Source organism: Dendrobates tinctorius, unplaced genomic scaffold (assembly GCF_039654945.1).
Source record: "Dendrobates tinctorius isolate UK_male_01 unplaced genomic scaffold, ASM3965494v1 ptg000164l, whole genome shotgun sequence".
Lineage (NCBI taxonomy): Eukaryota > Metazoa > Chordata > Amphibia > Anura > Dendrobatidae > Dendrobates > Dendrobates tinctorius.
The window spans coordinates 11,047,461-11,075,358 of NW_027361831.1; the positions used below are offsets into that span (position 1 = coordinate 11,047,461).

At 41.1% G+C, this 27,898-nt stretch overlaps 1 protein-coding gene across 1 annotated transcript in view; it reads right to left on the reverse strand.

Annotated features, from left to right (window-relative positions):
• Positions 1 to 27,898, reverse strand: part of LOC141053004 (uncharacterized) — a 130,040-nt gene that overhangs the window by 94,331 nt on the left and 7,811 nt on the right. The window contains 5 exon segments of the mRNA XM_073550325.1: positions 10,961 to 11,135; positions 11,232 to 12,384; positions 13,263 to 13,350; positions 27,517 to 27,611; positions 27,695 to 27,818. Coding sequence (XP_073406426.1) covers positions 10,961 to 11,135; positions 11,232 to 12,384; positions 13,263 to 13,350; positions 27,517 to 27,611; positions 27,695 to 27,818 — 1,635 coding nt within the window.

Consider the following 27,898-nt stretch of genomic DNA (forward strand, 5'->3'; position numbering starts at 1 on the left):
ACCTTTAAGCCACTTTGAATAGGAGGTAAGGAGGTTAAAATCTGTTCTCTGGGCATTCTCCTTAAAGGAGATTGAAACCTAGGCAGCATCTGCTGATGGTGGCTGGTACCTATTACTGTACATCTGCATGTCTTCCTTCTGAGCTGGGCTCTATTCCTTCATGGCAGAAACATTCTTATGGACATAAAATCCCTGTATGGGATGTCCTGGGAGCTTCCAATTTCTCTGAAGGTTTTAATTTTTTGCTCTTAAGTTTATTTCAGATTTCCCCTTTAATTAACCGCTTAATGGGTTAAATCTGAACTGAGTTTCTGTAGAAATAGTCTCTTTAATATCATTTAGAGATCAGTATAGGAGGCACCCAGTCTAGATTTACAAAACGCACCGTTAACCTTCATCTAGATTGATGCCTTTCAAGGTCTATCCCCTAAGGCAGGGGTGGGGAATCTTTTTTTCTGCCAAGGGCCATTTGGATATTTATACCATCCTTCGGGGGCCGTACAAACTCCGCCCACAAAGTAGATCCTGACTCTGGCACTGGTTTCAGGACGTAATCTTTCATTGCATGCCCTTCAGTGTTCAGTAGTGAACACTGCATGTGTCTGCTCACAGAGCAAGAAGAAATTAATGAGCTGGTGGCAATCAAAATATAACTCCCTGCCAAAGCACTGTGGTCCTTGAGAATCTGCCCGGGGGCCGTTTAAAAGGTCATCGAGGGCCGTAAATGGCCCTGGGGCCTGAGGTTCCCCACCCCTGCCCTAAGACATGAATAAAAAAATATTGGGGGAGGAAAACTGTTTTACAGTCCACAGCCACTCAGGCATAACATCCCTAATACCAAAGTGGATGGGGTAGCTGAGACATGGTTCACTTCGCCTGGACTTTCCCTCTGTCAGCAGAAGCATCTAAGAGAAAAATACCTCCTCCAGCCCCCAGATCTGACCTTAGTAGATTTTAGGTTATCCTGGGCTTAGATGCCCGCTCCCTTCCTCCTCTGTGTAGTCATCAGAGGAGCCCTGTGCTTGAATTTTCCCCTGTGCCCAGCACTTCTAGGTCGCTATATCGTCACTTCCCAGGCCTGAGCCAATGACTGCTCTTCACCCTGCCACTTTACAAGGAGAATGGGGTAGGGAAGGGACACTCAGCATGCAGCACCTAACAATCCCAGGGGTTAAGAAGAGGATTCACTCGAAAGGTCCAGGGTGTGGTTTATCGGAGATATCCAAGAAGTATCATTTCTCCTTGCGGAGAATGACATGCTAAGCATGTCAAGGTGAGGAGACTTAAAGCCGCAATGCTCCTCTGGGAAACATGCTAATTATTCAAATTGTCTATTCAGAGAACTTTGACTTTTAGGATTGCTACCTCCAATAGGTGGCACTAGAGTTCTAGTCCTCTTCCTCTCTGAAGAGATAATTTGCATAATTAGTTTATCGGAGAATCGCCTTCCCATGTAAAGGCAGCCTATGGTGGGTTGCAAACACTTTTCCTGCCATATTCCAGGCATCACCTGGAAATCCACAGGATCTTTCCCCTAGGACAGAAAACCACTGATGAACGGTGGGAGGCTGTGCATTTTTATATCCACGTTTCTTTTCCTGGGAGGCAGACCCTCTCGTGGTGCTATCTTGGATGAATGGAAAAAAGGACCTCTGAGACATTTTATTACTTCCTCATCTCTCATCATTAGAACTCATCTGTGATTCCGTCTAATCTGGAGTTTACAGACTATTTACAGTGGGTACGGAAAGTATTCAGACCCCTTTAAATTTTTCACTCTTTGTTTCATTGCAGCCATTTGGTAAATTCAAAAAAGTTAATTTTTTTTCTCATTAATGTACACTTTGCACCCCATCTTGACTGATAAAATTGCAAAAATTTCTACATTTCTGGGTTTTTATTAAACATGAAAAACTGAAATATCACATGGTCATAAGTATTCAGACCCTTTGCTCAGACACTCCTATTTAAGTCACATGCTGTCCGTTTCCCTGTGATCCTCCGTGAGATGGTTCTACTCCTTCATTGGAGTCCAGCTGTATTTAATTAAACTGATAGGATTTGACCTGGAAAGGCACACACCTGTCTATATAAGACCTCACAGCTCACAGTGCATGTCAGACCAAATGAGAATCATGAGGTCAAAGGAACTGGTCAAGGAGCTCAGAGACAGAATTGTAGCAAGGTACAGATCTGGCCAAGGTTACAAAAGAATTTCTTCAGTATTCAATGTTCCTAAGAGCACAGTGGCCTCCATAATCCTTAAACTGAAGAGCCTTGAGACCACCAGAAGTTTTCCTAGATCTGGCCTTCCAGCCAAACTGAGCAATTGTGGAAGAACCTTGATGAGAGAGGTAAAGAACAACCCAAAGATCACTGTGGCTGAGCTCCACAGATGCAGTAGGGAGATGGGAGAAAGTTCCACAAAGCCAACTATCACTGCAGCCCTCCACCAGTGGGGCCTTTATAGCAGAGTGGCCTGACAGAAATCTCTCCTCAGTGCAAGACATATGAAAGCCTGCATAGAGTTTGCTAAAAAAATCACATTAAAAACACATGTGACATGCACACATATGAACAAGTCGGTAGGACACTGTTCATACCACCCACTGACTCAAACACAAACAGAGAGCACAGAATGACAATTGTGCAGAAATATCCTGCAGTAAAACATATAACAGTAGTCAGCAAGTGCTGATGAAAAGATAACAAATACAGGGTATTTAGTCGATACTTTTTTTGCAAAAAAATGTATACCAAGCTGCTTCACCGCGTCAAGGTAACCCTATTGAAGCAGTCCCTATCTAATGTATTTAAAACCTGAACATGTGAACAGTGTCTAAATGAACAGGATGAAGATAGGCCGCTTCCTAGTATGGGCACGTGGTGAAAGCCAGCTCCTTATGTGCATGTCACACAAGAGAGGGGTGGGGTCTCTCAAATCATGCATAGGCACGGAAAAATCTGGATTAAAAACACATGTGACATGCACACATATGAACAAGTCGGTAGGACACTGTTCATACCACCCACTGACTCAAACACAAGCCGAGAGCACAGAATGACAATTGTGCAGAAATATCCTGCAGTAAAACATATAACAGTAGTCAGCAAGTGCTGATGAAAAGATGATAACAAATACAGGGTATTTAGTCAATACTTTTTTTGCAAAAACATGTATACCAAGCTGCTTCACCGCGTCAAGGTAACCCTATTGAAGCAGATAAAAAAATCACATGAAGGACTCCCAGACTATGAAGAATAAGATTCTCTGGTCTGATGAGACGAAAATAGAACTTTTTGGTGATAATTATAAGCAGTATGTGTGGAGAAAACCGGGCACTGCTCATCACCTGGCCTATACAATCCCAACAGTGAAACATGGTGGTGGCAGCATCATGCTATGGGGGTGTTTTTCAGCTGCAGGGACAGGACCACTGGTTGCAATTGAAGGAAACATGAATGCGGCCAAGTAGAGAGAGATCCTGGATGAAAACCTCTTCTAGAGTGCTCCGGACCTCAGACTTGGCCGAAGTTTCACCTTCCAACAAGACAATGTCCCTAAGCACACAGCTAAAATAACAAAGGAGTGGCTTCAGAAAAACTCTGTGACCATTCTTGACTGGCCCAGCCAGGGCCCTGACCTAAACCCATTTTAGCATCTCTGGAGCGACCTGAAAATGGCTGTCCACCAACGTTCACCATCCAACCTGACGGAACTGCAGAGGATCCCCAAATCCAGGTGTGAAAAACTTGTTACATCATTCCCAAGAAGACTCATGGCTGTACTAGCTCAAGAGAGTGCTTCTACTCAATACTGAGCAAAGGGTTTGAATACTTATGACAATGTGATATTTCAGTTTTTCTTTTAATAAATTTGAAAACATTTCTACATTTCTGTTTTTGTTTCAATCAAGATGGGGTGCAGAGTGTACATTATTGAGAGAAAAATGATTTTTTTTTCAATTTACCAAATGGCTGCAATGAAACAGAGTGAAAAATTTAAAGGGGTCTGAATACTTTCCATACCCACTGTAAATGACATAATGCATATGGAGGAGGTAATGGCAACAGACCTCAATTTTTATGATCAGTTTTGTAACGCCTGGGTTAGTTGGTCCTTTTTGACAATTCCATAGTGGGTATCATGGAAATGTAGGCAGAGAAGTCTTCAGAGAAAGCGGGGATATTCAGGCTGCACTGTTGATAAGTGACAATACAGTGACCAGTGATTTAAGGATTAGTATTTATTCCAATGTATAAGTCAACGCATTTCTGGGTTGGACCGACCCCCTTCATCAGGAAAAAGACATCATATGGAAGTACAACAAACGTTGATTTAAATTAAAAAGGGTCCCAACTAAAAGATGTCACCCAATGAGAATATCCAAATCAAAACATCACAGCTATTATCCAATACTAGGTCACAATACCCTTTCTATCTAAATGTTTGTATTGTCCTGATGACGTGGTCAATCTGATCACAGTAACGCATTGAATTATTAGATTGTCTCTTACTAGAAATGCAGCCTTGAACATTCATTGAAAATTCTGAATTGGCAGCAGCAGCCAGGATTTAGGCTAGGGTTCACATTTGCGGTTGTGTCCGCAGCGTATCGTCCGCAACCATGAACACATGCAAAAACGCAAGCAAATGCATAAAAACACAGCGGATTTTAGCCGCATCATCTTACGCAAGATGTCAAATAAACGCTGCGTTTTTATGCGTTTGTATGCATTTTTGCATGCTTTTGAGTTTTTTATGCGCATTCTTCCCATTGGGAAAATTTTTTCCAGGAGATATTCTGGTACACAAACCATGCCCAATGGGCGTGTCTCATGGGATTTCGTTATATAGACCCTTGTAGAGCTGAAAACAGCAGATTTTCAGCCTGTATCCTGCGTCAAGATGGATATTCCGAAGAAAAGTTTCTTTTTTAAACTGGATATGGATATCAAATTGGCTCTTGCCTTTGCTTGTGAGCAAGAAAGGGAAAAAGAAAGACGGAGAAGACAGCGTCGGTGCTTCTGGCAACACCCCATTCTTGATGTCCACGAGAGCCGTGGAGCCTACCACTCCTTATTCAATGAGCTCCGTGAAAACCCAGACAAATATTTTGAGTACACGAGGATGTCTCAAGAGAGCTTCCAGGAATTGCTGGCCCGTGTAGAAGGAGCCATCAGCAGACAGGACACCCAGCTCTGTAGAGCTATTCCGGCTGAGGAATGTCTGCTGGTGACACTAAGGTACGTAATATTTAAAAATGAACGCACAACTGTCATAATTAGTATTGTTCTGCAATGTATCTTTTTTTTTTTTTTGGCAAAACCCCTGGTGTTAATATTATTATTCCTAAAAAATTTTTCTTTCTCTGGCAGATTCCTGGCTACCGGAGAGAGCCTATCATCGTGCTCCATTTCCAGTTCCGGATAGGCCTTGCCACCCCTTCTGGGATTGTTGCTGGCACTTGCCGGGCTTTGTGGGACGTGCTTTGTCATGAATTTATCCCTCTACCCACCACGGAAATATGGTAGGAAAATGCAGAAAAATTCTGGGAAATTTGTAATTTCCCCCATTGTGTGGGAGCAGTGGATGGGAAATAAAACCGGCTCAAAGTGGATCCGACTACTTTAACTATAAAAAATACTTTTCTATAGTGCTCATGGCCATAGCAGCTGCAGACTGTAGTTTTATTGCCATCAACATTGGTTCTTTTGGCCGTGACTCCCAGACCTTTAAAAACTTGGACATGGCCAACGGTTGTATACCAATACTTTTAATTTCCCCCTCTCACGACCTTTTCACAACACTCAAGGCCAGTCAATGCCATTTGTTGTGGTAGGGGATGAGGCCTTTCAGATGTGTGTGTGGCGCCCCCAGGAGTATGGTTGCCACAGTGGCATTGCCTTCCTCCAGGGAGGGTGATGTCAGGCTTGGAGACAATGAAGGGTCTCTCTAACAGTTAACCATGTCATGCAACACAGTTCCCACTCCAGGCCAGCAGAGGGAGCTCTGAACCAGAATTGGGGGAGGAGTGCTCTCTGAGGGCCAGGAAGGGAAATTAGGAGTTAGTGTGAGGAGGGCAAAGAGTGTAGACGTGTGGAGAGAAGCTGGAGGTTGAGCTGAGGATAGAGAGCTCCCTCCCAGTGATAGCGCATGATCTGGAGCCTGGTCTCCATGGTTGTATGGATACTGAAGGTCCTACAACAGAAACCAGAGGAATAGGAAGCTGTAAATGCTCTATTCCCAACTAAGACTCGGAGGCACAACAGCGACGGGTGAGCCAAGAGAGATAGAGGGCTACAGCTGTCTGCCATATGAGGTAGTTCTAAGAGAAGATAAGAAGGAGGAACTTCAGTGTAACACAGTACTGGATGTACCTCAAGCCAACGCTAGGAAGGAGACTACACAACCCATCTGATAGAGAGATCCCTGAGTTGCTTCCAGGCTAGCCTGCTCCTGTGCCATCTGTAACCTGGACCCTGGACTGCGGTTGCCAAGTAAAGGTAAAGAAACTGCACCCTGTTGTGTCCTTGCCTCCTTCCTGCAACATCCTCAGCACTGCTACATCTCTCTGACAAACACTGCACCCTCTTCCTAAACATTCCGCTACACTGCTCCTGGGACCAACAGCCCTACCTGTGGAGGACTACAACATCATTGCTGCACTACACCATCTGTCCCAGAGGATCTGCTTGCAGCGTCGGCTTAACATCTCCCTTGCTGAACACCACAGGTGGCGTCACGAATCACTTATAAACTTTATTCCCAACTCAACCCCTTTTACATGGGCGCCCAGGGCCACGGACCGGGTTACCGCTGCTGTGACAATCCCCTCTGAGAGACCGGCCCGGTACCGAGTACCCCACAGCCCTGGGAGGGCGACCCATGTGGAAACCTACTCAAGTCTTACTCCAGTTGGGACTTGAACCACTCAAAAAGGATTTTTAATTACTGACTGACCAGGGCCCACATAACTGAGTGTGCCTTTTGGTATTCTTGTCTTAAAATGGTGTATTCTAGGGACAGCAATTAATCTGAAAATTCAAACAGTTGATGAGGTGGGCAAGGCGTGTGTGGTTCTGCACAACTACATAATGGCTAAAGAGCGACCATCCTTCAAACTAGATGAACCTGTTGCTAACCCATTGCCAGATTACCATCATCACCCTCTGAGGACAGCAAGGGAATTTGCCGAAATGAGGGATACATTCACGGACAACTTTGTTTCTGAGGTTGGACGTGTGGCATGGCAAGATGCAATGGTTTAATGTTTGAATTGTATGTAATGTCATGGCCTTTGAATGTTTACCTGTATTTTAAATGTTTAATGTTACATAAAAAAAATTAGTACAACACCTGTTTACTTTGTTTATGTCCCCATGCTTTACACTTCACCTGTTCTATGTGTCAGTGCTATGGTTGGTTCTCATGAGCTCCATCATCTCTTCAGTCTGCATTAATCTGTAGTCCAATAGATTAATGCACACTGAAGAGATGATGGAGGAAATGTACCTAATATCTTTACTCACCAGCCCGTGTGCCAGAACTACTGCACTCAGGATGCAAAAAAAAAAACCAACATCCTGAGTGTAATAGTACTGACACCTGGGCAAGTGAGCATTGCAGACCCATGACCATTTGTGTTGTTTAACTTTTTTGGAGGGGAGGAGTATCAGGCCTCTGTTTTTTTTCCATCTCGGAGCTATTCCATGACAGAGACAATAACAAAAACAAAAATTGTGTTTCATAGAGCTATGAGGTGGAAAAAAATGTGTGTATGTGTATACGGCGATTTGTGTGTTGACGGCGCACGGTGTATGTTGCTGGTGACAAAAGAGACAAAGAACAAACAGTGATATGGGGCAAACAACAAAATTTTTATTTAAAAAAAAAAAAATATTATTTTTTACATACTGAGGGGGAAATGTTACGGACCAGGAGGGTGTGCAGACGGGAGGATTGGCTTGGGGTGGATGCTGAAGGGGTTCCAGGGGAAAATAGATGTGTGGGGTCTGGGAGATCAAGGATGGAGGTGGACACATTAGGAGTGGAAACATGGGACGGGAGAGACACTTTAGAAGGGAGGGACAAATTGGACATAACAGACACATTGGGAGGTGAGGGTGGTGGAGGAAGCATGACTGTCCTGTCCCGCCTCTGTTCCCTTTTCTTCTTTTTCTGTCTTTCATGTGCTGGATGGCTGCTTGACTTTCTTCTCTTTGGAGTGGTGGGTTGGGTGACTATCAGCTGCACTCGGCATGGTGGAGGCGCTGTAGTCGAGTGCGGCAGGACTGGTCATGGTGGTGACCATACAGGGGTATGCAGCAGAACTCGGTAGAGATGTGAATCGGGTCACTGGTGGCACAGTGGGAAATACCGGTGCCAGGTGGTATAACCGAGTCTGCAGCATTGCAGGCCTGCATCACATTCAGCTGAAGTTCAGGTGTAAGGTTTTCCACCAAAAAAATGATGTGCTGGCCTCTGGATGTCGGATTCCAGACAGTCAAGGCACTGGTGGGCAGACTAGAAAAGTGTGTCAACATGGTTCCTAACACTATCCAGTCTATCTACCATCAACTTCTTGCCATCCTGGAAAACCTAGCTCAAGTGTAGAAACTCAAGCATGAGTGTCCTGTCCGAGGCCTTCTGCCGCTGTCGGGAAGACACAACATTAAAATATGAGGCGGAGGAGGCCTGGGACAGGGGAAGACCTGATGGACCAGCTGCTTGTTCTTCAGCCTGTGACGCCGGCCTACTTGCTGCGTAGCTGGTGGATGGCTGGGACTGCTCCGAGGCTGTTCGCTGAAAAACCGCTCCAGAAGACGAACCAGGTTCCAGGGTGCTGCTCCAGGTGCTGTGAAAAGAAAAGCCAAACATTACTACCACAAAAAAATAAATTGTACAAGCCAACTCCTGTGGAATAGAAAAATTAAGATTAGGGAACACAACACAATGGAATACAACACAAAAATACTTACGTTCTCTGAGCAAGGACAGACCTCAGGAAAGGCAGCATACGGTGGTATTTATATTTCCTGAGCCTTGTTGAAGCGATCCTTCATTGAACGCCAACGGGTTCTGACTTTGTTCACTGTGAAGGGGGATAAAAAAAAAGGGTTAAACAATGCACTTTAGGCCAGGATCACACAACTATGTGTGATGCGAGAAACTCGCAGGAGTTTATCGCATCACACACGGTTGTGTGATCCCGGCCTTTACAGGTTCACTGATGCATCAGACAACATTGCAATACTTACGAAAGTCCTTTCTGGCTCTTGGTGTAGCGTTGTCCCAGTCATCCAGGTCTTTGGCCACCTCATTCCACTTCCGCCGAAGCACCACCATGTCCCAGTGCTCTCAATGCCGGGTGTCCCACAGGGTGACTCTTCTCAATGAGGGAAATGAGGAGGTCGTTATCTATATAGTCCTCCCACCGTTGTGGAACCAAGAAATGAAGTAAAAACATTACTGTTGTCAAGATAAACAAGGAAAATGCCCCCCCAAAGAAATAAATTAAAAAAAAGCCAGAAAAACTATCACTCAAAGGAAAAAATAAAGAATATCTGCCCCCCAAAAAATGTAAAAAAAAAACAAAACAGAAAAACTATCAACACTCAAAGGGAAAAAAAGAACTTACACGCTGTCTGCCCACCGGGCCTTGTGCCTCCCTCTGCTGGTCCTGCTCCTGTGCACTTGATGAAGTGTTCTGTAAAAGAAAAAACATGATTTTGGCACATGTGCAGTGATACTTACCAACCATAGTTGCAAAGGTACTCACTTCAGAATCCTGTCCTCTCTGCTCAGGGCTAGAGGCCATGGTGAAGAATGCTGCAAGAAAGAGACAGAACATTACAGACTGCAGGGAGTAAAATTAAAAAAAAGACATTAGGTTATATACTTGCTTTTGGCTGGAATTCAGTTATGTCTTATGTTGTCTTGCAGTCTCCAGTGTCTTGAGAGTAATGGACAATGAATGCCCACTCCCTCATTTTATCTATCTGTGTGTGTGGGGTGGCTAATCAGTGTCTAGACAGGTTTACTCTGAAAAAAACACATGTGTTCGAAAACGCTAGCAACCGCGTGTGCTTGAAAATGCATGCGTTCTCATAGACTGTAAATGCATTGTTTTGACGCATTCCTTCTGCAAGCGCCGCATGCATATGGTGGCAGCAAATTGCCTCCTGCAAAATTGCAACATGTTGTGTTAGCCGCGCCCCGCCGCAAAACCCAAAACGACGCATGCGTAGTGAAACGCGGCTGAAAGCATACGAACGCATGTACCTGCATCCAAAACGCTATAGATAGGAAAACACGACGCATGTGAATGAATGCGGCATAAACGCTGCAGACACAACCGCAAATGTGAAGCCAGCCTTAGTTACAAGCCCAACGAGGTGTTGTCCTATACACAATACTCTTAATTTAGAAAGGTGGTATACACCCCACTATATTCAGACATTACTATTTTATGATTTTGTTTAAACCACAGCACTCCATGCGGGATGATGTGATAGCAGGGGTCCAGCTTTTATATACTGTAAATCCAAAGAACAAGGCACTCATAAATATGAGATATAGAAAATATTTTTGCAGTCCAAAAATGAGTATGCAAGTGTACAACGTTTCAGTCATTGACTCTGACCTTCATCAGGCACATGGTTGGCTTATGCAGAGAAATGGATTATCTCACCACTGTGGGTATCCCACACTTCTACCAAAGTGCTTTAACACAGCTTGATAAAGCATTAATCTTTAAATAGCCATTTTGTGCAGACAAACAACCTTTATATGAATAGTTGCAATCAAAACCATTAATCTCCCATTACAAATTCAGTTTATTAGCAAAATTTACAAAAATTTAGTAGGATTAGTTACATGATTAAAATCTTTTAAAAATACAGAGAATAGTCAGGTTACCAGAAATCGAAGGCGAGTATGCATAATTATTGTTCATACCTGGTAATAAAGCTCATATATTACATGGCTCCACTGGTGAGAACTATGCGGGGATAGTAATATTTTATACACTTGGCTGATCGATAGATATGCTAATTTTAATTGTATATCTTTATTGGTAATTGCATAGATTTCCTTCTCATCATTTAGTGCCCTAAATTGCTTTCCCTTCCTCCTGTAGATACAATTTTACTTTAAGTGAAATCAGTGTATAATTTTTTTGTAGAATTTGTCTATAAAATTATCTAAAATAAAATAGAAAAATGTCTACTCCCCTGTATGAGTTATTTGATGTTTAAGAAGATGTGATTTATAGGGAAAACTTTTTTCACATTCTGGACACGAAAATGATTTCCCGCTTTTGTGAATTTTCTGATGTCTACTAAGATGTGATTGCACTGAAAAACTTCTTCCACATTCTAGACATAAAAATGGCTTCTCCCCTGTGTGAGTTCTCTGATGTCTAATAAGAGCTGATTTCTCTATAAAACATTTCTCACATTCTGAACATGAAAATGGCTTCTCCCCTGTGTGACTTCTCTGATGTCTATCAAGTTGTGATTTCTCCATAAAGCATTTCCCACATTCACAGCATGTAAATGGCATCTTTCCTTTGTGACTTTTCTGATGTTTAACAAGTTGAGATGTTTCTGTAAAACCTTTCCCACATTCTGGACATAAAAATGGCTTGTCCCCAGTATGTATTCTCTCATGTACAACAAGAGTTGAATTCTCTGCAAAACATTTCCCACATTCTGGACATGAAAATGGCTTCTCCCCTGTATGAGTTTTCTGATGTGTAACAAGATGTGATTTCTCTTTAAAATATTTTTTACATTCGGAACATGAATATGGCTTCTCCCCTGCATGAGTTTTCTCATGTATTTCGAGAAGTGATTTCTCTGTAAAGCATTTTTCAAAATTTGAACATGAAAATTGCTTTTCTCCTGTATGAGTTCTCTGATGAATAATAAGACCAGATTTCCAGGAAAAACTTTTCTCACATTCTGTGCAAGAGAATGTTTTCTCCGCTTTATGACTTTTCTGATGTGTATCAAGTTCTGACTTATCTTTAAAACATTTAGCACATTCTGAAGATGAAAACTGCTTCTCCCCTGTGTGTCTTTTTTGATGTCTCACAAACTGTGATTTAATGCTATAACCTTCTCCACATTCTGAACATGAATATGGCTTCAACGTGTGAGCTTTTTGATGTACTACATCCTTTTTGTTATTTTTATTTAGCTTAACAGTCTTTAATGAATCAGAAGATGGGACTTGTTGAAAATGATTTGATGATTGATTTTTGCTGTGAAGAGATCGAGATTTATCTTGGAGAAGGACATGCTTTTCATATGTACTTGATGTGACATCAGGATCTTTCGAAGATAGCAGATGTCCCTCTGAGCTCCTGGTACAGTCATCTGTAAGATAAGACTGAACTTACTATGATTCAATAATAGAGCCTTGAAATTATATTATTAATTTAAAAGAGAAACTAATTAACGCAGTGGTGGTAACAGGAGACATCAAAACAGGGACCAATATATTATAGTGTTAGGCTAACAGGTTCTGTTCTTTCAAGTTTTTCACTTTTCAGGTCAAGCCAGTTTATTCATAGCTTCTTTTTTGTAATGCTACTGACATCAATCTGTTTTCTTTTAGCGAAATATTCAGTGAAGACTAAAATATGTGGCCTATAATTCAGCTCTTTTAGGTGGTGTTTGTCTCAAAAAGAAAAGGGTCAGCTCAAAGACATGAATTACTCAGGATGAAGGAAATTTTCTAGGATTAAAACATGATTTCTAATTTGCCTCAGTTTTTCACCTCTCTGATCCCTTTCCATCTGTCAGAGAACAATTCTTCTGTTGGTATGGGTCTGTTCTGTCTCAAGGAAATACAAAGATTAAACTACAATTTGTGGATTTTTCAACAAAGCTATTTCCTCCACAGATAGAAAATTAAGGTTTAGTGACAAAGATTTCCTTGATATCAAACTAGCTTGGAAAAAATAGAGACACCAATTGGTGGTGGCTCGTCATCAGAACTCTACCTATAAAGACCAGATCTACTCATCTATTGAATCTTCAGTGAAGTTTCCTAGTCCTTGTTCTCCTACTTTGAAATGTATAATTTCACCATGAAGACAAGAATGTGAAAGCAGATGCCTTATTGTTCTTTTGACCCTACAGACCAAGGCTCCAATTTAAAAATGAAGAAAAATTTCAAGGAAATATATACGAATATGAGTTAGTAGAACATGCGGGTACTCTCTGCTGTTTGTGGTTGGGTTACTACTCACCTGTGCGGTTTTCTGTCGAAATTCCCCCTTTACACTCATCACCTCTCAGATTTGTTTCTTTAGCACTAATTTTGTTACTACATCTACCCTGAAATAAATATAAAAGTTATGTGAAATGATTTTGAAGACCAGAAATGAGTATTAATTAGAATGATATGATAAAAATTACATGACAACTGTAGTTAAAGTCCAGCCTGTAACCTAATTCTATAGAAAAGATTCTATATCCTGAAAATTGGGAGACGATCCTGTCAATAGACACCGAATGGACACCCAACTAGTAGCAATCTGGATCTCAGTTTGCCTCAGTGTAAACCTATCCCGTTAGTCCCTGTATTCTATAGATGCGGCTAATATAACTTAATTTATCTGCCCTTTACGCTACCACACAGGTGGTGTGCATTAACCCTGATTATACCCCCAAGACTTCCATAGTTCTTGGCATCAGCATAAGCTATAGAAGGAAAGCTCTGCTCCAGCTGCTATTAAAATCTTCTTTAATGAAAAACCATTAAAACATACAATGGTGAAGACTCTCCATATAACCTCACCACAACAGAGATGACAGGCTACACGTTTCGACCAGACGGTCTTTGTCAAAGCCATGTTTGAAATTTGCCTTAGATTAGACATATATGTAGCTTAACGAATAAAACATCATATAAAAATCACATGATCACATGAGCCAATCCAATTGGACACATGTAATTAAATACAAACGCGACATAGAAAAAAAAACAAAAAAAAAAAAAACAAAGTTTTTTTCCTCTTTTGAGAAAAAAAAAAAAAAAAGGGGAAATTCAACAATAGTGCAACAATAGATCATGTCTTTTATTGAGACCGTTTGGATGTCTAGTATTTAAATGGTATATCCAAAATGCTTCCCGAGTAAGGAGACATCGCCTGATGTCTCCCCCATGGGATGACAGGTTTACTTTTTCTATTCCCTGAACTTTAAGGTGAGATGTATTGCGGGCGTGGCAATCAATAAAATGTTTGGAAACTGCTGAGACATTCCGTATAAAATTATTTGTATTGCTAATATCATTTAAATGTTCCCTTATTCTTATTTTTAGCTGCCTCGAGGTGCAACCAACATAGGATAAATCACATTGTTCACAATTAATTTTATACACTATGTTGCTAGAATTGCAATTGATATAATTTTTTATTTTAAAACATGAAGTATGATCATTATTAGTGAATTCCTGAGAAATTTGGGCATATTTGCATATTTTACAAATGTTAGCACCACATTTGTAAAAGCCCTTCACCGTTAACCAGTTTTCTTTAGGCTTGTGATGTGTTAGTGAAAACATGCTGGGGGATAGTATACTCCCTAAAGACGGTGCTTTTCTTGACACCACATTAATTCCTGATGATAAAATTTTAACCAATTCATTATCCTGGTGCAGAATGGGTAGAAACTTGTGAACAATATTTTTTATAGATGTGAATTGCGGGCTATACTGGAAACATATATAGGGTTTTTTTCCCATAGTTATTGCCTTTTTTTTCCCTTCTGTACTTGATGCCAGCAAGTCATTTCGATCTTTGGTTTGCACTATTTTTTGTGCTCTAGTTAGGGTCCATTTTGGATAATTGCGATTTGTCAATTTATTGGTAACATGTGCAAATTCCTCTTGCAAGGATTCCTCTGAGCTGCAATTACGTTTAACTCTGGTGTATTCACCAACAGGGACTGACCTGATTGTATGTTTTGAATGACTGCTCCTTGCATGTAGCACCGTGTTCCCACTGTATGGTTTATGGTGCGTTTTGGTATGAATGACCGCACCATCTGTGCCACTCAAACACAAATCCAGAAATGCAATATTGTTAGAACTGTAGTTATGCGTGAATTTGATATTATAGTTATTAGAATTAATATATTTTATGAAATCTGGTATGGCAGAAATATCTCCACCCCAGATGATGAGGGTATCATCGATATATCTACCATACCAGATTAATTGCTTTGAAAAAGGGTTGGCAGTGGAATATATATATTCCATTTCCCAGAATGACATTACAAGATTTGCAAGGGAGGGTGAGAATTTAGCTCCCATTGCAACTCCTCTAAGTGATCATGTGATTTTTATATGATGTTTTATTCGTTAAGCTACATATATGTCTAATCTAAGGCAAATTTCAAACATGGCTTTGACAAAGACCGTCTGGTCGAAACGCGTAGCCTGTCATCTCTGTTGTGGTGAGGTTATATGGAGAGTCTTCACCATTGTATGTTTTAATGGTTTTTCATTAAAGAAGATTTTAATAGCAGCTGGAGCAGAACTTTCCTTCTATGGTCTATGACGTTGGTCCGCACGGAGCTCCGAGTTTCTGCGCTTGATCTCTGGTGAGCTGGCTATTTCTTTCTATTTCTATTTGGACAGTTTTGGACTGCCGTGCTCCCATTGATTATCTCCACTCTGATTGAGAAATATTTATAACCCACCACTCACAGATTATATGTGCTATATTCTTATGCAACATAGACATGGATGTTGCTAGAGACCGATCCAGAAAGGTTGCGCAGGTGTTCTCTGATCCATCTAATCAGGGGGTGGCAGACCTAGACAAAAGTCTCAACAAATTTGAAAAGCTGCTTATATTGGAAACTAAAATCTGGTGGGATCATGCCACCTTAAATAACTATATTGCAAAGGACATGATACCAAGAGGTTTACGTATAAAAAAACTGCCTACTACTGTTTACTCAGATGAGTTTAAAAATGAATGGAATGCTATATTGAGCAATTGTTCGGCAAATTTAATGAAATTAATAATAAAATATGAAGATCAGAAATTGAAGGAAATACAAGAGGAATTGAGTCTATTGAACATTTTAATGGTGGAATACAAAACATTACCACAATTTGACTCTTCAGTGACAGCTGTGAACAAAAAGGTGTCAACATTGGAAGATGAAATTATGGATAGAAAGAAAAAAGTTCACAAGAGACTTGAATGACTATTCTACCAATATGGTGTATGAATGGGGAAAATGGAAGGGTCTAAATAGAACCCCAAAATCTATCTTGAAGCAAAGCCATGTTCACAATAAGCGCAGAAACTCCACCAGAATTCCAAGATCTCATGTTTCCTTCACTTCATCAGAGTTGGATTCTTCTGACAATTTTTCAAGCATATCTGATGTTTCATCTAATGAGATCACTCCAGGTGCGTCCAGACGTAATCTTCATTATTCAAAAAACGTCAGAGGCGTGGAGGCAGAAAACACCGGAGGAACACAAGGAATTACAACTCGGAGAAAAAAATATTGGCACCAATAAAAAGCTGCAATAATGTCCTCAATTTATCTTCAATTATTCTAACCAAAGAACAAACCCAAATATTATCATTGGGTCTCAATTTTGTCCCTGATCGAGATTTTGATCTGTTTTCCACCATTATGGACGTTAATAAATTTATTCGCAATTTGACAGTTAAAAAACATTTTTTTGACATTGATAATTCAGATTGTGTCCCTCTATCTAGTCACCCCTCAGATGCTAACAATGAGTTTGTGGACATGAATTTTGGGGAACAGTTAGCACTGGTTACTCTGCAGGATCTAGATGAACATTCCCTTTCCAGCAATGATCAATGTGAACAGACACATGCTTTTGAGACAAAAAATCCATATTTTTACCCAGTGCAAACGAGATCTAGTTGCATGGAACAATTTCAGGATATGGTAGAGAGGGATTTGCTCCATTTATATGATCAAATGAAATCCAAAGATAAATCAAACAACAAAAAAATTTTTTCAAATTATCAGCACAAAATCCTGCAGGATTTGAAAAATAATGCTGATTTAGTCATTAAAATGTCAGACAAGGGAGGAGTGGTAGTGGTATTGAATGCCACTGATTATTATCAAAAAATGATGGAATTATTATCAGACAGTACCATCTATAAAAAACTACTGCATAACCCGTCAATAAGATTTAAGGAAATAAGTAGTGCTCTAATAAAGGAAGGTTCCAGTTTGGGGATTTTAACAGCTAGTCAAGCAGAATACTTGGAGGTAAAAAATCCCATTTTGCCAATAATACATGGGGTCCCCAAAATCCATAAATCTGAGGGTATTCCACCTTTGCGCCCAATAGTATCGGGCATTGGCTCAAATAATGAGCATTTATGTCAGTGGGTAGATTCGCTGTTACAACCTTTAGTGCAGCGCACCCCGGGATACATCAGGGACTCCAAACAGGTTTTGGGGGCATTCTCCAAAAAAACTTGGTCATCCAAATATAGTTGGCTAACTTGTGATGTTATTTCATTATACACGTGCATTTTCCATGATATAGCCATACGAGCATTACAATTCCATTTTGTCAAATACAGCAATTTTTCATCTGAGCTACAAAATTACATTCTACAAGTAGTTGCATTTCTTATGTCACATAATTTCTTCACGTTCAATGGAGAATTTTTTTTGCAACTTAGAGGAGTTGCAATGGGAGCTAAATTCTCACCCTCCCTTGCAAATCTTGTAATGTCATTCTGGGAAATGGAATATATATATATTCCACTGCCAACCCTTTTTCAAAGCAATTAATCTGGTATGGTAGATATATCGATGATACCCTCATCATTTGGGGTGGAGATATTTCTGCCATACCAGATTTCATAAAATATATTAATTCTAATAACTATAATATCAAATTCACGCATAACTACAGTTCTAACAATATTGCATTTCTGGATTTGTGTTTGAGTGGCACAGATGGTGCGGTCATTCATACCAAAACGCACCATAAACCATACAGTGGGAACACGGTGCTACATGCAAGGAGCAGTCATTCAAAACATACAATCAGGTCAGTCCCTGTTGGTGAATACACCAGAGTTAAACGTAATTGCAGCTCAGAGGAATCCTTGCAAGAGGAATTTGCACATGTTACCAATAAATTGACAAATCGCAATTATCCAAAATGGACCCTAACTAGAGCACAAAAAATAGTGCAAACCAAAGATCGAAATGACTTGCTGGCATCAAGTACAGAAGGGAAAAAAAAGGCAATAACTATGGGAAAAAAACCCTATATATGTTTCCAGTATAGCCCGCAATTCACATCTATAAAAAATATTGTTCACAAGTTTCTACCCATTCTGCACCAGGATAATGAATTGGTTAAAATTTTATCATCAGGAATTAATGTGGTGTCAAGAAAAGCACCGTCTTTAGGGAGTATACTATCCCCCAGCATGTTTTCACTAACACATCACAAGCCTAAAGAAAACTGGTTAACCCCTTCCTGACATGAGACGTACTATCCCGTCCACGGTACCCGGGCCCGTATGACCGGGGACGGGATAGTACGTCTACCGCGATCAGCGGCGCCCACGTGGTGAGCGCCGCTGATCGCGGCCGGGTGTCAGCTGATTATCACAGCTGACACCCGGCACAATGTGTCAGGGGCGGTCACGGACCGCCCCCGACACATTAACCCCTTGCACACCGCGATCAAACGCGATCGCGGTGTACCGGGAGTTAAAGGGAAGCATCGGCAGGGAGGGGGCTCCCTCCGTGCTTCCCTGAGCCCCCCACGGCAGCGCAATGTGCAGCGCTGCTGCGGGGGGCTCCTATCCTCCAGGCCCCCGAATCCAAGATGGCGACGGGGGCCTTCGGGGGCCTGGGGAAGCTGGCTTCCTCACTGCCTGCAAAGCGCAGGCATGAGGAAGCCTTGTGCACTGCCTGTGACAGATTGCTGATCTGTCACAGTGATCTGTGATGTGACAGATCAGCGATCTGTCACAGGACAGTGATGTCCCACCTGGGACTATGTAATAAAGTAAAAAAAAATTAAAAAAAAAGTGTAAAAATAAATTAAAAAAAATCGCCAAATAAATTAGTAAAAAAAAAAAAAAATATTCCCCAATAAATTCATTTTTTTAAAATAATAAAAAAAAAAAACAATAAATGTACACATATTAGGTATCGCCGCGTCCGTAACGACCTGCCCTATAAAACTGTCCCATTAGTTAACCCCTTTAGCGAACCCCTTAAAAAATAAAAATAAAAAACGAAGCAAAAAATAATGATTTATTATCATACCGCCAAACAAAAAGTGCAATAACGCGAGATCAAAAAGACGCATATAAATATCCATGGTACCGCTGAAAACGTCATCTTGTCCCGCAAAAAACAAGCCGCCACACAGCATCATCAGCAAAAAAATAAAAAAGTTATAACTCGCAGAATAAAGTGATGCAAAAATAATTATTTTTTATATAAAATAGTTTTCATTGCATAAAACCGACAAAAACATAAAAAAAGACCTAAATGATATATCGCTGTAACCGTACTGACCCGAAGAATAAAAGCGCTTTATCAATTTTACCGCACGCGGAACGGTGTAAACGCACCCCCCCCAAAAGAAATTCATGAAACGCTGGTTTTTGTTCATTCTGCGTCCCAAAAATCGGAATAAAAAGCGATCAAAAAATGTCACATGCCCGAAAATGGTACCAATAAAAACGTCAACTCGTCCCGCAAAAAATAAGACCTCACATGACTCGGTGGGTCAAAATACGGAAAAATTATAGCTCTCGATATGTGGTGATGCAAAAACTATTTTTACAATAAAAAGCATCTTTTAGCGTGCGACAGCCGCCAAACATAAAAACCGCCATATATAGTAAATCAAACCCCCCGTTATCACCCCCTTAGTTAGGGAAAAATAATAAAATAAAAAAAATGTATTTATTTCCATTTTTCCATTAGGGTTAGGGCTAGGGGTGTGTTGGGGTAGGGTTAGGTTAGGGTTAGGGTTAGGGTTAGGGCTAGGGTTAGGGTTAGGGCTAGGGTTAGGGTTAGGGCTAGGGTTAGGGCTAGGGTTAGGGCTAGGGTTAGGGGCGTGTTGGGGTTCGGGTTGGAGTTAGAATTGGGGGTTTCCACTGTTTGGGCACATCAGGGGCTCTCCAAATGCAACATGGCGTCTGATCTCAATTCCAGCCAATTCTGAGTTGAAAAAGTCAAATGGTGCTCCTTCCCTTCCAAGCTCTGCTATGCGCCCAAACAGTGTTTTACCCCCTCATGTAGGGTATCAGCCTACTCAGGACAAATTGCAAAACAATTTTTGGGGTCCAATTTCTCCTGTTACCCTTAGGAAAATAAAAAATTGGGGGCAAAAATATCATTTTTGTGGAAAAAAAATGATTTTTTTATTTTCACGTCCGAGTGTTATAAACTTCTGTGAAGCACTTGGGGGTTCAAAGTGCTCACCACACATCTAGATAAGTTCCGTGGGGGGTCTAGTGTCCAAAATGGGGTCACTTGTGGGGAGTTTCAATAGTTTAGGTACATCAGGGGCTCTCCAAACGCACATGACACCCGCAGACCATTCCATCAAAGTCTGCGTTCCAAAACGTCACTGCTTCCCTTCCGAGCCCCGACGTGTGTCCATACAGTAGTTTTCTCCCACATATGGGGTGTCAGCGTACTCAGGACAAATTGGACAACAACTTTTGGGGTCCAATTTCTCCTGGTACCCTTGGGAAAATAAAAAAAATGGTGACTAAAAGATCATGTTTGTGGAAAAAATACGAATTTTTTATTTTCACGCCCGGGCGTTGTAAACTTCTGTGAAGCACTGGGGGGGTCAAAGTGCTCACCACACATCTAGATAAGTTCCTTGGGGGGTCTAGTTTACAAAATGGTGTCATTTGTGGGGGGTTTCCACTGTTTAGGTACATTAGGGGCTCTCCAAAGGCAACATGACACCCGCAGACCATTCCATCAAAGTCTGCATTCCAAAACGTCACTACTTCCCTTCCGAGCCCTGACGTGTGCCCATACAGTAGTTTTCTCCCACATATGGGGTAGCAGCGTACTCAGGACAAATTGGAAAACAACTTTTGGGGTCCAATTTCTCCTGGTACCCTTGGGAAAATAAAAAATGGTGACTAAAAGATCATGTTTGTGGAAAAAATACGAATTTTTTATTTTCACGCCCGGGCGTTGTAAACTTCTGTGAAGCACTGCGGGGGTCAAAGTGCTCACCACACATCTAGATAAGTTCCTTGGGGGGGTCTAGTTTACAAAATGGTGTCATTTGTGGGGGGTTTCCACTGTTTAGGTACATTAGGGGCTCTCCAAAGGCAATATCACACCCGCAGACCATTCCATCAAAGTCTGCATTCCAAAACGTCACTACTTCCCTTCCGAGCCCCGACGTGTGCCCATACAGTAGTTTTCTCCCACATATGGGGTATCAGCATACTCAGGACAAATTGGACAACAACTTTTGGGGTCCAATTTCTCCTGGTACCCTTGGGAAAATAAAAAAATGGTGACTAAAAGATCATGTTTGTGGAAAAAATACGAATTTTTTATTTTCACGCCCGGGCGTTGTAAACTTCTGTGAAGCACTGGGGGGGTCAAAGTGCTCACCACACATCTAGATAAGTTCCTTAGGGGGTCTAGTTTCCAAAATGGTGTCATTTGTGGGGGGTTCCACTGTTTTGGTACATCAGGAGTTTTCCAAACGCGACATGGTGTCCGATCTCAATTCCAGCCAAAAACGTCAAATGGCGCTGCTTCCCTTCCAAGCTCTGCCATGCCCCCAAATAGTGGTTTACCCCCACATGTGGGGTATCAGCGTACTCAGGACAAATTGCACAATAACTTTTAGGGTCCTGTTACCCTTGGAAAAATAAGAATTGAGGGTGAAAAGATCATTTTTGTGGAAAAAATATGATTTTTTAATTGTATGGCTTTATGTTATAAACTTCTGTGAAGCCCATGGGGGTTCAAAGTTCTCACCACACATCTAGATAAGTTCCTTAGGGTGTCTAGTTTCCAAAATGGTGTCATTTGTGGGGGGTTTCCACTGTTTTGGTACATCAGGGGTTTTCCAAACGCGACATGGTGTCCGATCTCAATTCCAGCCAAAAACGTCAAATGGCGCTGCTTCCCTTCCGAGCTCTGCCATGCGCCCAAATAGTGGTTTACCCCCACATGTGGGGTATCAGCGTACTCAGGACAAATTGCACAATAACTTTTAGGGTCCTGTTACCCTTGGAAAAATAAGAATTGAGGGTGAAAAGATCATTTTTGTTGAAAAAATATGATTTTTTAATTGTATGGCTTTATGTTATAAACTTCTGTGAAGCCCATGGGGGTTCAAAGTTCTCACCACACATCTAGATAAGTTCCTTAGGGGGTCTAGTTTCCAAAATGGTGTCATTTGTGGGGGGTTTCCACTGTTTTGGTACATCAGGGGTTTTCCAAACGCGACATGGTGTCCGATCTCAATTCCAGCCAAAAACGTCAAATGGCGCTGCTTCCCTTCCGAGCTCTGCCATGCGCCCAAATAGTGGTTTACCCCCACATGTGGGGTATCAGCGTACTCAGGACAAATTGCACAATAACTTTTAGGGTCCTGTTACCCTTGGGAAAATAAAAATTGGGGTGAAAAGATCATTTTTGTGGAAAAAATATGATTTTTTAATTGTACCGCTGTACGTTATAAACTTCTGTAAAGCCCTTGTGGGTTCAAAGTTCTCACCACATATCTAGATAAGTTCCTTGGGGGGTCTAGTTTCCAAAATGGGGTCACTTGTAGGGGGTTTCCACTGTTTAGGTACATCAGGGACTCTCCAAACGTGACATGGCGTCCAATCTGAATTCCAGCCAATTTTGCATTGAAAAAGTCAAACGGCGCTCCTTCCATTCTGAGCTCTGCCATGCGCCGAAACAGTCGTTCCCCCCCACATATCAGGTATCTGCGTACTCAGGACAAATTGCACAATAACTTTTGCAGTTCAATTTCTCCTGTTACCCTTGGTAAAATAAAAAAAATTGAACCTGAAGTATTTTTTTTATGAAAAAAAGTTAGATGTTCATTTTTTTTTAAATATTCAAAAAAATTCCTGTGACGCACCTAAAGGGTTAATAAACTTCTTGAATGTGGTTTTGAGCACCTTAAGGGGTGCAGTTTTTAGAATGGTGTCACTTTTGTGTATTTTCTATCATATAGACCCCTCAAAGTGGCTTCAAATGTGATGTGGTCCTAAAAATAAAATGGTGTTGTAAAAATGAGAAATCGCTGGTCAACTTTTAACCCTTATAACTTCCTAACAAAAAAAAATTTTGGTTCCAAAATTGTGCTGATGTAAAGTAAACATGTGGGAAATGTTAGTTATCAAGTTTTTTGTGTGCCTTATCTCTGTGATTTAAGGGCATAAAAATTCAAAGTTGGAAAATTGCGAAATTTTCAAAATTTTCGCCAAATTTCCGTTTTTCTCACAAATAAACGCAAGTTATTTGAATGAAATTTTACCACTAACATGAAGTACAATATGTCACGAGAAAACAATGTCAGAATCACCGGGATCCATGGAAGCGTTCGAGAGTTATGACCTCATAAAGGTACAGTGGTCAGAATTGTAAAAATTGGCCCGGTCATGAACGTGCAAACCACCCTTGGGGGTGAAGGGGTTAATGGTGAAGGGCTTTTACAAATGTGGTGCTAACATTTGTAAAATATGCAAATATGCCCAAATTTCTCAGGAATTCACTAATAATGATCATACTTCATGTTTTAAAATAAAAAATTATATCAATTGCAATTCTAGCAACATAGTGTATAAAATTAATTGTGAACAATGTGATTTATCCTATGTTGGTTGCACCTCGAGGCAGCTAAAAATAAGAATAAGGGAACATTTAAATGATATTAGCAATACAAATAATTTTATACGGAATGTCTCAGCAGTTTCCAAACATTTTATTGATTGCCACGCCCGCAATACATCTCACCTTAAAGTTCAGGGAATAGAAAAAGTAAACCTGTCATCCCGTGGGGGAGACATCAGGCGATGTCTCCTTACTCGGGAAGCATTTTGGATATACCATTTAAATACTAGACATCCAAACGGTCTCAATAAAAGACATGATCTATTGTTGCACTATTGTTGAATTTCCCTTTTTTTTTTTTTCTCAAAAGAGGAAAAAAAACTTTGTTTTTTTTTTTTTTTTTTCTATGTCGCTTTTGTATTTAATTACATGTGTCCAATTGGATTGGCTCATGTGATCATGTGATTTTTATATGATGTTTTATTCGTTAAGCTACATATATGTCTAATCTAAGGCAAATTTCAAACATGGCTTTGACAAAGACCGTCTGGTCGAAACGCGTAGCCTGTCATCTCTGTTGTGGTGAGGTTATATGGAGAGTCTTCACCATTGTATGTTTTAATGGTTTTTCATTAAAGAAGATTTTAATAGCAGCTGGAGCAGAACTTTCCTTCTATGGTCTATGACGTTGGTCCGCACGGAGCTCCGAGTTTCTGCGCTTGATCTCTGGTGAGCTGGCTATTTCTTTCTATTTCTATTTGATCAGCATAAGCTGACACGCACTGCCGTCTGAATTGGGCATTGTCTTGACGATGCTGTCTTCTTGCGGCTCACCAACCAGAAACTGGAAGTCATGCGTTGGGGGGTGGATCTGGAGCTTCATGCGCCGCATACAGCATACGTGTGTTACACTCTAGAGTCTCGCCTCTATTTCCAACACGTGTCTATACTTACCTTCTCCATTGGCCATCTTAACCTATTTGACAACTGGCATACCCCTCCTTAACACGCCTGCTGAGGAAGGGAGATGAAACGCACGTAGAGGTGGAGGGACACAGGACTTGCTCTGCGTTTGCAACTCATACTGCACTTTGTGTATAAAGTAATGACATCAACTTCTGTAGACGTATTACACTTCATTGTACGCCATTGAACTTTTTTCAATAATGCATTAAGATGACTACTAGTGTTTCTAGACCATTGTAATGCATTATGAAGTTTTCTATTGTTAGCAGGTCTATTTTATGTGTCCCTCACATTGTGAGGCACCTTTTTAATGTGTAGTTATTTGTTTTTGTTGTATTTTCAATAAATAAAGAATTATTTTTGATATTTACAACTATGAGTGTTCACTGTGTTTTCTTGGCCATTCATATACAGTGGGGAAAAAAGTATTTAGTCAGTCAGCAATAGTGCAAGTTCCACCACTTAAAAAGATGAGAGGCGTCTGTAATTTACATCATAGGTAGACCTCAACTATGGGAGACAAACTGAGAAAAAAAAATCCAGAAAATCACATTGTCTGTTTTTTTTTTCATTTTATTTGCATATTATGGTGGAAAATAAGTATTTGGTCAGAAACAAGCAATCAAGATTTCTGGCTCTCACAGACCTGTAACTTCTTCTTTAAGAGTCTCCTCTTTCCTCCACTCATTACCTGTAGTAATGGCACCTGTTTAAACTTGTTATCAGTATAAAAAGACACCTGTGCACACCCTCAAACAGTCTGACTCCAAACTCCACTATGGTGAAGACCAAAGAGCTGTCAAAGGACACCAGAAACAAAATTGTAGCCCTGCACCAGGCTGGGAAGACTGAATCTGCAATAGCCAACCAGCTTGGAGTGAAGAAATCAACTGTGGGAGCAATAATTAGAAAATGGAAGACATACAAGACCACTGATAATCTCCCTCGATCTGGTGCTCCACGCAAAATCCCACCCCGTGGGGTCAGAATGATCACAAGAACGGTGAGCAAAAATCCCAGAACCACGCGGGGGGACCTAGTGAATGAACTGCAGAGAGCTGAGACCAATGTAACAAGGCCTACCATAAGTAACACACTACGCCACCATGGACTCAGATCCTGCAGTGCCAGACGTGTCCCACTGCTTAAGCCTGTACATGTCCGGGCCCGTCTGAAGTTTGCTAGAGATCATTTGGATGATCCAGAGGAGTTTTGGGAGAATGTCCTATGGTCTGATGAAACCAAACTGGAACTGTTTGGTAGAAACACAACTTGTCGTGTTTGGAGGAAAAAGGATACTGAGTTGCATTCATCAAACACCATACCTACTGTAAAGCATGGTGGTGGAAACATCATGCTTTGGGGCTGTTTCTCTGCAAAGGGGCCAGGACGACTGATCCGGGTACACGAAAGAATGAATGGGGCCATGTATCGTGAGATTTTGAGTGCAAACCTCCTTCCATCAGCAAGGGCATTGAAGATGAAACGTGGCTGGGTCTTTCAACATGACAATGATCCAAAGCACACCGCCAGGGCAACGAAGGAGTGGCTTCGTAAGAAGCATTTCAAGGTCCTGGAGTGGCCTAGCCAGTCTCCAGATCTCAACCCTATAGAAAACCTTTGGAGGGAGTTGAAAGTCCGTGTTGCCAAGCGAAAAGCCAAAAACATCACTGCTCTAGAGGAGATCTGCATGGAGGAATGGGCCAACATACCAACAACAGTGTGTGGCAACCTTGTGAAGACTTACAGAAAACGTGTGACCTCTGTCATTGCCAACAAAGGATATATCACAAAGTATTGAGATGAAATTTTGTTTCTGACCAAATACTTATTTTCCACCATAATATGCAAATAAAATGAAAAAAAAAACAGACAATGTGATTTTCTGGATTTTTTTTTCTCAGTTTGTCTCCCATAGTTGAGGTCTACCTATGATGTAAATTACAGACGCCTCTCATCTTTTTAAGTGGTGGAACTTGCACTATTGCTGACTGACTAAATACTTTTTTTCCCCACTGTATGTCTGTCAAGGCAGTTTGATTTTTATATTTTCTATAAGTGACACCGAATACGATATGATGATTTGTTAATTGGATATAATATGTTGATCTCAATAGACACTGAATGGCCACTTTATTAGAGACACCATCTAGTAGCACATTGGATCTCTGTTGGCCTACAGAACCTCAGCACTTCATAATGGTTTAGATTTCACTAGATGTTAAAGTCCATCCCATAGGACAGATTAGCTTATTGCAGTTGCCGCAAATTATTTGAAGAGATCGAGATCCTCTGAACAACCTTTTCTGCTTGGTCCCTGGAAAAGTGAGAAAAATTGCTACAATGCTTTGGTAAAACTTTGTGCCCAACCATCCATGGACAGGCATCAGAGGACACAAGGTGGCCAAGAAAACATTTCTCACCCTACTACTCCACCTCAACTAGTCTAAAAGATGACTCCAGAAAGGAATAGTTCATCAATTTATGTACTACTTGCACCAAATTTTCAGCCTCCCATTAGTACAGTGCAATGGAAATCTGAATGAATCCGAAGAGGTAACATTTTTCCCCTGCACAGCTGAAGTCTTGCTTGTTTGTTTCCCTTAGCAATGTAACTTGGAACTTATTGTCAGGTTTTTTTTTAGCCCTTAGATAACCATCATTGAAGAGATTTCATGACACCTTCTCTCCATCTACCTGATGATCCAGAGGAACATTCCGATCTTCTTGTTTACAGTATTGAAGAAGAGGACAGTGACATCTCTCTGGTGTTGGTCTCTTACTGGATAGATCTGGAGGAAACACATACAGGGACTGAATTCATTCTTTACATACAGATAATTATAGGCCATGTATATTTAGTCCTGTCTATTACCTGGTGATGTGAGGGGCTGGGGATCCTCCATCATGACGCCCTTGTACAGATCTTTGTGTCTTTCTAAATACTCCCACTCCTCCATGGAGAAATAGATGGCAACATCTTGACAACTTATAGGAACCTGACACATACAGTGATACAGTCATCCCCCAATCCCTTCACAGCATTACTATATAATGTCCCAGCATTCCCAGCAGTGTC